An 11,688-nucleotide genomic window follows, 5' to 3' on the forward strand; every position below is an offset into this window, starting at 1 on the left:
CTGGGTGTTGTTTTCTATTTACCGAAGCAGAGCCGGACTGAGGGGAGGGAGCCAGCGAGGGCCGTGAGCCACTGCTGATGGCTCCACGTGTCTCGTCTGCTGGCTTTGGACAGGCTGGCCTTGACGAAACTCGACATCCTGGACGCCCTGGGTGAGATCAAAGTCGGCGTGTCCTACAAGCTGAACGGGAAGAGGATCCCGTATTTCCCAGGTGTGAGAGGGGGCGGCAGCCTCGCCTGGCGTGGGCGACTGGCCTGTGGACCCTGAGGCGCGGGAAGGGTCCCCCGTGAGGCGTGCGGGCGGAGAGAGCTCCTCTGGGCCCGGCATGGGCTCCCACGCCGACGGGGTGGCCTGGCCAGGTCTCAGGGTGGCTGCAGGCACGGCTGTGGCTCCGAAGCGCTCAGAGGGGCTGGCCCGGGTCGGCAGGCGGGCAGCATGGCAGCACCCACCGGGGACCCAGAGGCATCAGGCCCACTTCCTGAAGCACGGGAAGGTCACTCGGGTTAGCAGACGCGAACCTCTCTGGAAAGCCTAAAACTGTGCGAATAGACAGATGACTGTTTTACCTAAGAAAACACACTTTCGGTTAAACTATTCAAGACCTAACCGGGGTTTCTGCTGCCGCAAACTCCTCCTCTTAAAAAGCGAGAAGGCGGTACTGCTGTCGCAGATTTCTCGGCCACCGACGGTCACGTGCTGACCGCCCTCCCACCTGCGGCTTCCTCCCCGCCGGCTGTGGCGGGCCGCCCCTCGCTCCCCTTGCTGTGTGGACCCACCTGGCTACGACAGGCAGGGGCTGCGTGTGCCCTCTTCGCCAGTGTCCCCTGGCGCTACTGACCCCTGACCTTTGAGAGGGCGCAGCAGGAGTGTGTTGTGACCCAGAGTCCAGGGCCCGGGGAGCAGGCAAACTCAGAGGGGGCTGAGGTTCCAGGACCCTCGGGGTGGACAGCTTGTTCCAGCATCTTCTGTCAACAAGGGGTGGTTGTTGTCATCAGCTTGAGCCTCAGAGTCCCAGGCAGGTGGGGTCCTTGCCCGGGGTTGGGGTGGGGGTGGGTAGATCCTTCAGGATTTCTTAACACTCAGGACCCCAGAGCATTTCCAGGCGGGGTCCGTGGCGTTCCTCAGCCGGGTCACCCGTGCACACTCCAGCAGAGCACGCAGCAAACCCGTGAGCAGGGTGGACACGTCCCCTGGGTCTGGGAGGGGTACAGCCAGTGTCTGAGAGCCACTTCCCGGCCCTGGGGGAACCAAGCCGGGTGACTCGCCTCCTCGCTGCTCAGCCCGCAGGCACACAGGCCCCAGGCTGGGGGTCCCAGCCACCCGGCGTCTGCCCCAGTGATGGAGCAGACGTCCATGGGTCATCGACACCCCGTGTGTCCCCAGCTAACCAGGAGATCCTGCAGAAGGTCGAGGTGGAGTACGAGACGCTGCCTGGGTGGAAATCGGACACCACGGGTGCCAGGAAGTGGGAGGACCTGCCCCCGCAGGCGCAGAACTACATCCGCTTCGTGGAGAACCACGTGGGAGTGGCAGGTGGGTGCCCTGCGCCGGCCACGCTGCCCCTCCCCTGGGTGCTCCGGCCTCAACGACCCTTTTCCCTTCCAGTGAAATGGGTTGGTGTCGGCAAATCAAGGGACTCGATCATCCAGCTGTTTTAGACGAAGGCAGAGCTGACCCCAGCAGGTCCCCTCCCCACGTGAATTCCTCAGAGGCAAAACCAACACGGTAGACAAAGAAATATGAAAACAATTTTCTGGACTTTTCTACTTCTCTTTAAGCCTTCAGTTCAACCCACTGATTTCTACGATGATTTTAAATACCTGAAAACCAGTGCTGGGTACATGTTTAAAACCCTGATGTTTGAAATGAGCCAAGGTGCTCAAAACACAGCCCTTCTGTGGCACTTTAATTGTCACATGGTTGTATGTCTGGTCTGGCAATAAACGTATCCAGGGGCCACCGAGAGGGCGTGGTCATGCGTGCTTTGTTCTCACCTCCTCATTTTGTTTTGACTTTTAAACACTAAAAGGTGCTGGTGACGCTTTGCCCTGACAACAGTCTGGGTGACGCACGTCACAAAGCCAAGTTCAGACAAAGAACAGGACTAGCTGTGTAAGAGAGGCTGCAGTAGAAAATACATTTCCCAAAACCCAACGTTTAAACAAACTTCAGTCCGGAGGCCTGAGCCCGCCCTGGCCGGGTGACGGAGTGCCAGGCGCCCTTGTCACTTCAGTGGACCCTCTGCATTGCCCTTAGATGCCCGCCCCCCACGTGGAAGGAGCCGCATCTCCACTGGCCCGCGGCACTCAGCCTGACGCTCGGTGACCTTAAACACACTCCAGGGTTGGGGGATTTAGGGAAATGACTGCCCTTTGAGTATCGTTAGACGGGGCGGGAACCGCATGCAGAGGCCGAGTCGGCCATGGTGAACCCCAGGCTCTGGGAATATCAGCTGGGTTCGCAGGAATCAGTCTGTGCCAGCACGACCTGCACCGTGGGCCCCGCCGCTCGGGATGACTCACCGAGGGGGACACTGACCTCTGCGACAGTGTATCCAGTGAGCAGCCGTGTCCTGAAGTCCCGTGATGTCACCAGGCCAGCATACGTCTCCAGCAGTGCCCAGGGTGGTGTCGGTGCCTGGAAAGAAGTCAGGAAGACGCCTTATACATCAGCTTCTTTGGGCCGCTCAGCCATCAGCCACACGACTCCGTGCAGCAGAGGTGACGGGCACACACAGAAGCAGTCTTTGAGTTTTCCGAGAATCACCTTGTCCCTTCCAATAAGGCAAGAAGGATGAAGGAGGGCATCCGGAAGCAGGGTGAGCCCTTGGGCCCCGTCCTCCCCACCGTGTCCCCGGGCATGGCACTCTTCCCTGCCAGATGACCGTCTCCTAGCGTCTTGCCACGACAGACAGGTGCACGGTGTTGACGGTCCACCAGAGCAGCCATTTTTCAAGGGAGAGAGAACTACCCCACGCTGGGTAGAGAGCTCCCAGCCTGGCCCTGCGAGGCCCGCCGCCGTCACGCTGGAATTCGAGAGCTGTAGGATCTAGGTGTCGCTGTGGCCGCTGAGCCCTCCACCCCAACACTAGCCGTGCGTCTTTTCCGTCCATCTGACAAAATCTTGAGGAGCCCCTCCCCCCAGGCCATGTGGTTGCGTGTGTGTCAGCGAGACTTGAACCCCTGTTGATTTAGAAAGCGTTTTTAGCTGGGCCTGCCTGAGGACGTGCCCGGCACAGAGCTCCAAGAAGAGATGGTGTCTGACCTTAGGAAGTGCGGGGAGACGCCTGTGTGGGCAGGACACAGAGACAGCCGTGTGCCAGCGGTTTAGGGAGTTCCCTGCATTCAAGGACAGGGCAGGTCTCCTGACTCCGGGCTTCCCCTGAGGTGACATTTGTCCCACCCCGTGGGCTCTTCTCAACACCCAAGGGCCTAGTGCTAAGCTTGGCACTCGTTACGGGCTGAATTGTGTGCTCCTGAAATTCACGTTGAAGTCCCCATTCCCCGTACCTCAGGAGGTGACTGTAAGTGAGGACTGGATCCTTAAAGAGGTTATTTTTTCCCTAGCTTTACTGAAATATAACGGATACATAACATATAGACTATAATACACCGTGACTGTAAATTCAGGCGTGCAATGGGATGGCTCGATATTGTGAAATCTGCCTCGATAAGGTCGTTTAACACATCCTTGGCCTCACAGTTCCCGTTTCGCCGTCGTTACGCTGCGAACCTTTAAGATCTACTCTCTCAGTGACCTTCGAGTACACAGGGCAGTGTCACCTAGTGTCATCGTGCTGTGCCTGAGACTCCTGGAAGTCATCCGTCTTCTAACTGGAAGTCTGTGCCCTTTGATCAACAGCTCCCCTTTCCCCATCCGCCACCCGCCACCTTCTACTCTCCACTTCTGTGACTTCAACAATTTTAGGGCCCGCGTGTAAGTGAGAGCATACAGGCTCTTTCTGCATCTGACCTATTTCACTGGGCATAAAGCCCTCAGGGTCCGTGGTGTTATTGCAAAGGGCAGGATGTCCCGTTTTGGCGGGCAGTGTCCCGTGGGACTACTTCCTTGTCCACGCATCCCTCAGGGACGCTCGGCTTGTTTCCGTGGCTATTGGGAAGAGTGCAGCAGCGAACATGGGGGCGCGGGAGGGTCCTAGAGATGGCGACTTCATTTCATTCCCATGCCCAGAAGTGGGGCTGGTGGGTCACATCTCGACGACGACGACGACGACAACTCCAGCACCGCGCCCCGCACTCGAGCCGCGCAGGCTTCCGGAGCGGACGTGACCTCAGGCCTGTCCTGGGCAACGCGGTGGCGCCGGCGGCGCCGGCGGCGCCCGGGACGCCCAGGACCGTGCACGCGTCACCACGAACTCTGGCGGCTTCAATGGGGAACTATAACCAGTTTCCACAGTTGTTTACGGACCAAAAGAAAAAGGGTTGAAACATCCCGCCTTCCTGTGCTGACACACCGAATGCCGGCCGCGACGCGCCACCCCGGCCTGACAGGCGGAGCTCCTCACACAGGACACGCCCCCGGGCAAGAGTCCCGCCACCTCTCACCACCGACCTATCCCGCGCCGCGCCGCGCATGGGCCCCGCCCCCTCCCTTGCCCCTGGCCTATCCGGCGGCCCGAGCGCACGACACCGCCCTGCCACTCCCCCCGCCCGGCGCGCCCACGCCGACCCAAGCCTTTCCCCTTCCAGCTCCGCCGATACCGACTTCCATCCCGCGCCGCACGAGCCCCGCCCCTGCCCTCGTCCCCGCCCTATCCCGCGCCGCGCCGCGCACCAACCCTGCCCCTGCCCTGCGCGTGGGTTGGCGCGCGGCTGTGACGTCACGGGCGCGGCGCGGGGCGGAAGGCGAGCTCTCCCGGCCCGTGGCGATGCCCAAGCGGGGCTGCCCCCTTGGGGACGCGGCCCCGCTGCAACTCAAGGTCCGCGTGGGCTGGAGGGAGCTGGGCCGCGGTGTGTGCTCCGAGCGTTACTCGCGGGAAATCTTCGGTGAGTGCGGGAGAGGGCTTCCCCGCTGTGACGCGGGGCCTGGACCCGCAGGGAGGCCCGGGTTTGGGAGTAATGAGTGGGGCGTGAATGCGCCCACGTCCACCTGCGGTGGCCACAACCTACAGGAAATGTCCCTGCCTCCCCAAACGCGCGGCCTCTGCGTGCGGCTGCCTGCAGGCTCTGTCCTGCGGGGATGCCGACCTCTCTCAGTAGCTAGCCCCGGTCTGACTAGCACTGAGGCTCCTCGGGCGCAGCGAGACGTCGGGGAGCGGGATGTCCTGAGTGGAGTAAGCCGCCAGAATTACCTGTTCTAGCCAATGAGTATTTAAAGAGCGCGCCCTCCCTGCCAGGCACTGCGGCTGCGCGTGAGAACGCCGTCTTCGGGCGCTCGCGGGTCTAGTGGGGGACCAGAAGGGGAAGAGCTATCCAGAGATGATCTAGGCAGATAAAAGTCGCTGCAAGACCACCTGCAGCGGTGTCAGAGGTCTCGCAGAGGAGCAGAGTCTAAGCCGAATCCCGCAGGGTGAGCAGGAGGTAGGCAGGCGGAGGGGGAGAGGAAGTACCAGGCAGATTGAACAGCCTGTGCGAAGGCCAGGGAGCAGGAGAGTGCAGCGGGATTCCGTGCGGCCGGAATGCCCTGTAGGGCCAGATGTGAGGGCAGTAAGGCGTCGGAGTCCTCACCTGGCTCTCTCATGCAGATTTTTAGGCGTATCGGTATTATTGACCATAAGTTTGGGATGCTTGATACTCTGGGGCAGCTACAGCGTGGACCTTAGCTTACTGAGAGGTTGGAGGCACAAGGTTTGTGACCTGGCTGTTTGTAATTGAGGGGTGCTGCTATGTGTCAGGGGTGTAGGGAGAGCCCAGCCTCGGAGACCCCGGTTCTCTTCTGCCTCTCCCCACACGCCAGCTACCACTGTTCACATTTGCTTTGCCGTTTCGTCGCGTGCTCCAGTTGTAAACACAAATGCTTTCCAGGGCCATGGGGGTGATAATAATGAGTGAAGCCTTGGGGACTATGGCTGAACTGCAAGTCTGACCCATCAGGACAAACAAATAACATAAACACTGTGCCAGCAGCAGAAACTGAAAATGGGGCCTAAGGCAGCCTGGCTCTTCGCCCCTTCCTCGACCACCCATTCAGGAGCGTTTGCGGGGCACCGTGACCTGCAGGCCCACCGGGGAGAGGGCTGGGCTCCCCGCGCCTTCTGTCTTGAGGGCAGGACGCCTAGCTCGAACTCCCATGTAACAAATTCCAAGCCTGAGGTGGTCACCCTGACACAGGACCTTAAAGACAAACATCCTCACCATGTGACCCCCTTTCCCATCCCCTTGTGAGTCAGGGGTGGGCCCAGGAGAGCCTGGTGGAGGAGCTGGGCACGGCCAGGCTGTCATCAGCCACTCCATTTGAGTTACCTAATAACTATTACTGTCAGTTTCATGTGGAGCCACCATCTTCCAGGATCCCCACCCTGGCTCTGTTGCAACAAGGCAGAAACAAACAAAGCATTTCTGGGGCCGGCTCCGGGCATTTGATCTTGTGAAAGCCCCCGGGTGACTGATGTGTGACCAGACGGAAGGCCACTGACCGCCCTGGGTGCTGAGCAGCCACTTTGGCCCTGCAGGCGACTGGTATCCAGGACCCCAGAGGTCTGGAAAGTTCTGAGATACCTTTGTCTGGAGCCAGTAGCTGCGACGTCCTTTGCCAGCGGCTCCGCAATAGATGAAGGGGGGCACACACTGGCCGCGCTCCGCAGCTCAGAGCCTCTGCGGAACTCAGCTGGCCTGGTGCCGGGCTGGGGGCGGTGGTAGCGGTGAGGGGAGGCCACCGCGAGAGCTGTGTAGGAGTGAGCAGGGTGACCAGAGAGGGAGCACGGCTAGGGCTGCATGGTTCCAGACTTCCTGCAGGAGGTGGCAGCTGAGCCCGGGGAGGGAAGGGCGGGAGGCAGAGTGGACCCAGTTCCCCAGGGAGCAGCAGGGGCCGGGTGACTGGAAGAGCACAGAGGTCACGCACCGGCTTGAGGGATGAGATGGCTGTGCGAGGGCCCCATGCTGCAGAGGCGAGGACAGGAGGAACGCTTTGTGTCCCTAGAGAAGACCAGGCAGCTCCTTTTTCGTGGGGCCCAGGCCTGCATGGACCACGCGTGGGAGGAAGGCTGCGCCATCGTCGACGGGCCGGAGTCCCCGAAGCCCAGCCCCACGGAGGCCCCGCGGGCCACGCGTGGGCAGATGCTGATCGGACCTGACGGCCGGCTGACCAGGAGGCGACCCCAGGCCTGCGAGGCCGGTGAGTGTGGCTGACAGCCTGCGCCTGCCAGCTAAGCACGAAGAATAGCCGTGGCAGGTGCCGCCCCCTCCATCTGAGGCTCCGCTCACCCAGGGCCTTCTCCTACCTGGGCAGGTGGGAGCGGCCCGGGCGTGGAGCCGGTGAACTCTGGCTTCCCCTGCCGTGTGCAGGTTCTGCCGCACCCTCCACCCCTTGACATGCAGGTCTGGGAGTTGTCACACGGCCTCTAACTGTTGGTTTGGAAAGGAGCAGAGGCCGCCTGGGGGACCTGCCTGCTCCCCTGGGCCGCTCCCCCGGCGCCCTTCTGGGCAGGGAGAAGCTGGCCTGGTGTCTGCAGTGCACCACGCGACTCAGACTCAGCTGTGTTGCCGGTTAGAAACACAGTGTCCTTGCCCACCCCTGGGTCTGGATGGGCCCAGGGACCTTCGTGAACCTGTGACACGGTAGACGCACGGGATGAAGGCCAGGGTTCTGACATATCAGGGGGACAGCTGACCGTTGCAACACTGTGTCCAGAGTGCAGGGGGCCAGGGAGCGGAGATGGGGAGTCGCTCACCCTGGAGTCCCAGAACCACCCAGTGTCTCTGGGGAGACAGTGCTGTGTGCTCTTGTAGCCTCCGGGTTGTCCTGGGCGGGGCACGCGGGCTGCGCAGCCCCCAGCGCTGCGAGTCCCCTGCCCAGCCTGACTGGTGGCGTTTGTCTTTCGCAGACGCGTCCACGGCGGCGTCCAGAGCCTGCTCCTCGTGCGTGCGGGCCGCGGACGGGACGGCGGCGTGCGGCCAGTGCGAGCGCGCCCTGTGCGGGCGATGCGTGCGCTCCTGCAGCGGCTGCGGGGCCCTGGCCTGTGCCCTGTGCGTCCTCGTGGAGTAAGTGCTCGCCCGAAGGGGCGCCCGGCTGGGTGGGGGCCCTGGGAGAGCACGGCCCGTCCTGGGGGAAGCCAGCCTCACGGCGGCCGGCTCTCCTGGCCTGCCTACCTTGCGTCTCCTTACTGGAGGACGTGCGGCAGGGGAGGGCAGGTGCGCCGCAGGTGTCCCCGTGTCCCTGCGAGGTTGCTTATGGGCTGTCGAGCAGGAAGTGGAGCGTCTTTCCTGCTACTTGGGTGCACGTGTGTGCGTGTGAGTGTGCGCGAGGTGCTGCGGGCCGGCCCCACCCCAGTGGTGGGGGTGGGCAGCGCCTTGTCGGGAAGATGCGCCCCCCCAAAGCCGATACGGAGCTGCCTGGAGCGAGCTTTGTCGGGACTGTCTTCAAGACCGAACTTGGGAAGTTGGGGGCTGCCTGGTGGAGAGAGAAGGCCGGGGCACGGTGCAGCTCTGGGTGGGCCCAGGCCCCGAGGCCGGGCCCAGGGGGTGGGACACGGGACTGGAGAACGTTCGCGCTCTCTCGTTCGGGGGTGCTGTTGGACGAGTTACAAATGTAACTTAATTTCGCCGGCTTAGTTCTTCCTGTTCTCTCGCTGATGTGCAAACGGGATGCCGCGGAGGGCGGGCTGGCGGGTGGTGGGCTCCCCGCCTGGCGTCACCCTCCCGCCAGCCCCATGTTGTTGGATACTTCCCTCTGCCACACACTGTGCCCTCCATGGAGCCCCGTCCGGTTTCCTCCCAGCCTCCACTTTCCGTTTCCTCCCCCCCACTGCCCACGGAACTCAGGCTGCACGTCGGCACACTGCCGACTCCACGGCCCGTGCCCCTTCTTGGTGGCCACAGCCTTCTGCCCGGTCCCCAGCTGCTTTGGGGCGGACCTCGGCTTCCTGGGCTGGGAAGGTGGAGACCGGATTCTCTGCCGCGGCCCAGTGGCGCCCCGCTCACTCCTGGCTGCTGGCGGGGCTGGTCCGCGGCTCGCTGGTGGACTGTGGTCTTACTGTCTGAACCCCGGGGGCTCAGCCCTGGCCTCCTGCGCCTCCTGCGGCAGGTGCCAGCTCCCCGCCCTTTCGGGGCCTCTTCCCCTGCATTTCCCTGCACGTCCCTGAGCTTCCTCGTCTGGACCTATGTGACATGGTCCAGCTGAGCCTCCGTGGTCCAGTAAGCCCCTGCTGGACACCTGGGTGGGCTTCCATCCGTCGTGAGACCCAGGCGGGTCTCAGCATGGTGCTCCAGCAAGCGCCACAGGTGGGCGGCCTGGACAGCGGGCCTCTGTTCTGTCACCCTGGCGGCCGGAAGTCCAAGGTCGGGGCGTTGGCGGGGTTGGTTCCTTCTGCGGCTACGAGGCAGGACCGGCTGCGGGCCTCTCCCAGCCCCCGGCGGCGGCTGGCACGCCTGGGCGGCCGTCCTGTGTGCTCACGCCATCGTCCCTCTGTGTGTACCCTTCTCGCGTGTTATTCTTTTGTGAAGACGCCGGTCGTGGGATTAGGGCCCACACTACTGCGTGGGCACCTCGTTCCAGCCAGTTACACCTGCAGTGAACGGCCTCATCTGCAGATAAGGTCAAGGGCCGGGGGGTTGGCACCCAGCGTATAAACGTGGGGGGACACAGCTCAGCCCCTGACTTGTCTCTCCTCTCCCCGCGATGTCGCAGCTGCAGTGCCGTGCACGAGAAGGCGCTCTGTGCCAGCTGCGCCATGTTCGAAGGCTGAGGGCCGCGAGGGACGGCCGGACGAGCTCTGGCAGGGACGCGGAAGAGCCGTGGCGGGTGCCCTGTTTTACGTTTTGTACTGATGACGGAAGTGAATAAACCCTTTATATTTGGACGAGAGGACTCACTTGTGTCGTTGGCCTTGAGGGCGCCGCCTCCTGGACGTGCGACCGGCCAGGTGCTGGGGGGGGCCCACGGTGGCGCTGGGGCCTCCCTGCTACTCCACGTGGCAGCTCATGTAGCGCCCAAAGGCTCTCCCCGTTTTGCCGATGGGAAGACAGGCCCGAGCAGCTTCCTCACCAGCCCAGCCAGCGGCCATGGGGAGGGGGCTGGGACCCGGGTCGCCGGACTCCAGAGCGGGCACCTGTGGAGCCAGGACACCGCTGTCCCCAAAGCGGCGCCGCGGTGCCCCTCTCTGGGTGTCTGTTTGCTCGTTGGGGACTCTGGGTGGCTGCCAGGCCCTGCCCTCTGCGAGCGGTGGCCAGCAGGGTGCTGTCCCACGCCACTTGCAGTTGCCTGAAGGGAGAGGGCTGGGGTGGCCCGGGACAGAGCAGAGGCACAGACAGTCGCCGACAAGCAGGTCCTCCTGGCCTGGCGCCTGGTCCTGGTCCCCATGGGCGCCCCCTGCAGGGCCAGCGGCAGCACGGCCCATCCGCCGGGCCCATGGGCAGAGCCTACAACGGCTGAAGCGGGTGTGGGGGCGAACGGCCCGGGACCGCTGCTCGGAGTGGTTCTCACATGACCGCCTGGGTCTGCCCGAATGGAGGCAGCCTGAGGTCATCCAGCTGGCGCTGGACACAGCCATTGTGGGCCGTCCCATCATGGAGTCACCTGCTCTTACCTGACTTCCTGTAGAGGTCCTGGGGCCTCCCTCCAGGTGTCCACCTGCAGACCTCGACCCCACACCTCATCTCCACTGTGCTGCTACCTCACTCCTGCCCGCCCACCCCAACTGGGCCCAGCTCTGGCGGGACCTGCGCACTCGACTCCCGGCCCATGCCAACAGGGGAGCCTTGCACCATCACCCTTTGGGGTCACTGTGTGGCCTGGGCTTCTTGCCCTGTCTGTCCCCCTGGGGCATACCCTCAGCAATGGATCTGGCAGTCCCCTGCCCAGACCTCCAGTGCCTAGCATGTCCCCAAAAGTAAAAGCTAGTGGCCCCACGGGCCCCGGCCTCTCCCTGCCACCCCCACTTCTCCCCCTTCCCAACTTGTCACCAGCCGACGTGGTCTGTGCTCATTACTCGTTCTGCTCCCTGAGCGCTGGGACTTTGCTGGAACAGCGCCTGGCACACACGTTTGTGATCAACATTTTCTGGGCAGCAGCGGTGGAGTGCTGGGGGCCAGGTGTGCACTCTGCCCATAAGCAACTTTTAAAAGCAGACAGACCATCCAGACATCGGACAGCGGGCCGTGCTGGACTGCGGCCTCGGGTACCTGGAGAGGCCTCTGGCTGCAGGGTTGGGGGCTCGGGCCTCACTGGGCTGAAGAGCAGCTGTGGCGGTGGCATCTGGAGGCCACACAGACACTGGAGTGGAGGCTCGTGTGCAGGCAGCTGTGGGCTGGGGCCTCGAGAGAGGACAGGGCGCAAGTCACCGTGCCACAGCCCAAGTTCAGAGGCCTCAGCAGTTCGCCTGACTCAACAGTGAGGCCAGTTCACCCTGAAGACGGCTCTGTTCCTTCCCAACAGAATTTAAACTCAGGCCTTGAAAAGGCCAGACTTTTTCAAGTAATGTCATAGCGTCCAGAACAAAGCTCAAACATTAAAATCTAACCTGATGAGATACGATTCACGGTGCCCAGGGTCCAATAACGAAAGGCACCAGAT

General features: G+C 62.7%; 2 protein-coding genes and 1 long non-coding RNA gene across 8 annotated transcripts in view; 2 read left to right on the forward strand and 1 right to left on the reverse strand.

Moving 5' to 3' along the window:
• Positions 1–1,963, forward strand: part of ADSS1 (adenylosuccinate synthase 1) — a 16,825-nt gene extending 14,862 nt beyond the window's left edge. Inside the window, exons 11-13 of the mRNA XM_039876568.1 lie at positions 114–211; positions 1,384–1,533; positions 1,606–1,963. Coding sequence (XP_039732502.1) covers positions 114–211; positions 1,384–1,533; positions 1,606–1,658 — 301 coding nt within the window. The 3' untranslated portion in view covers positions 1,659–1,963. The remainder of the gene's footprint in view (positions 1–113; positions 212–1,383; positions 1,534–1,605) is intronic.
• Positions 1–4,489, reverse strand: part of LOC120613956 (uncharacterized) — a 6,978-nt gene extending 2,489 nt beyond the window's left edge. For 3 of the 5 annotated variants that reach the window (XR_005655811.1, XR_005655808.1, XR_005655807.1), the window contains exons 1-3: positions 3,973–4,489; positions 777–2,637; positions 23–537 (exon numbers count right to left, since the gene is read on the reverse strand). This is a non-coding gene — a long non-coding RNA (uncharacterized LOC120613956). Of the gene's footprint in view, positions 1–22; positions 538–776; positions 2,638–3,782 lie in introns of all 5 variants that reach the window. The other 2 variants (XR_005655809.1, XR_005655810.1) reach the window with 2 other exon arrangements.
• Positions 4,490–4,824: 335 nt separating this feature from the next.
• Positions 4,825–9,979, forward strand: SIVA1 (SIVA1 apoptosis inducing factor). Of its 2 annotated transcripts, XM_039876569.1 has the most exons (4): positions 4,827–5,006; positions 7,099–7,293; positions 8,003–8,159; positions 9,805–9,979. In XM_039876569.1, the coding sequence occupies exons 1-4, from the start codon at positions 4,889–4,891 to the stop codon at positions 9,860–9,862; spliced, it is 528 nt and encodes a 175-aa protein (XP_039732503.1). In that variant the 5' UTR covers positions 4,827–4,888; the 3' UTR covers positions 9,863–9,979. The 2 variants fall into 2 exon arrangements, with proteins under 2 accessions (XP_039732504.1, XP_039732503.1); XM_039876570.1 differs by lacking the exon at positions 8,003–8,159 and having other exon boundaries at positions 4,825–5,006.
• Positions 9,980–11,688: the final 1,709 nt, after the last annotated feature.

The sequence above is a fragment of the Pteropus medius genome, unplaced genomic scaffold (genome assembly GCF_902729225.1).
Source record: "Pteropus medius unplaced genomic scaffold, Ma_sr-lr_union100, whole genome shotgun sequence".
Classification (NCBI taxonomy): Eukaryota; Metazoa; Chordata; class Mammalia; order Chiroptera; family Pteropodidae; genus Pteropus; species Pteropus medius.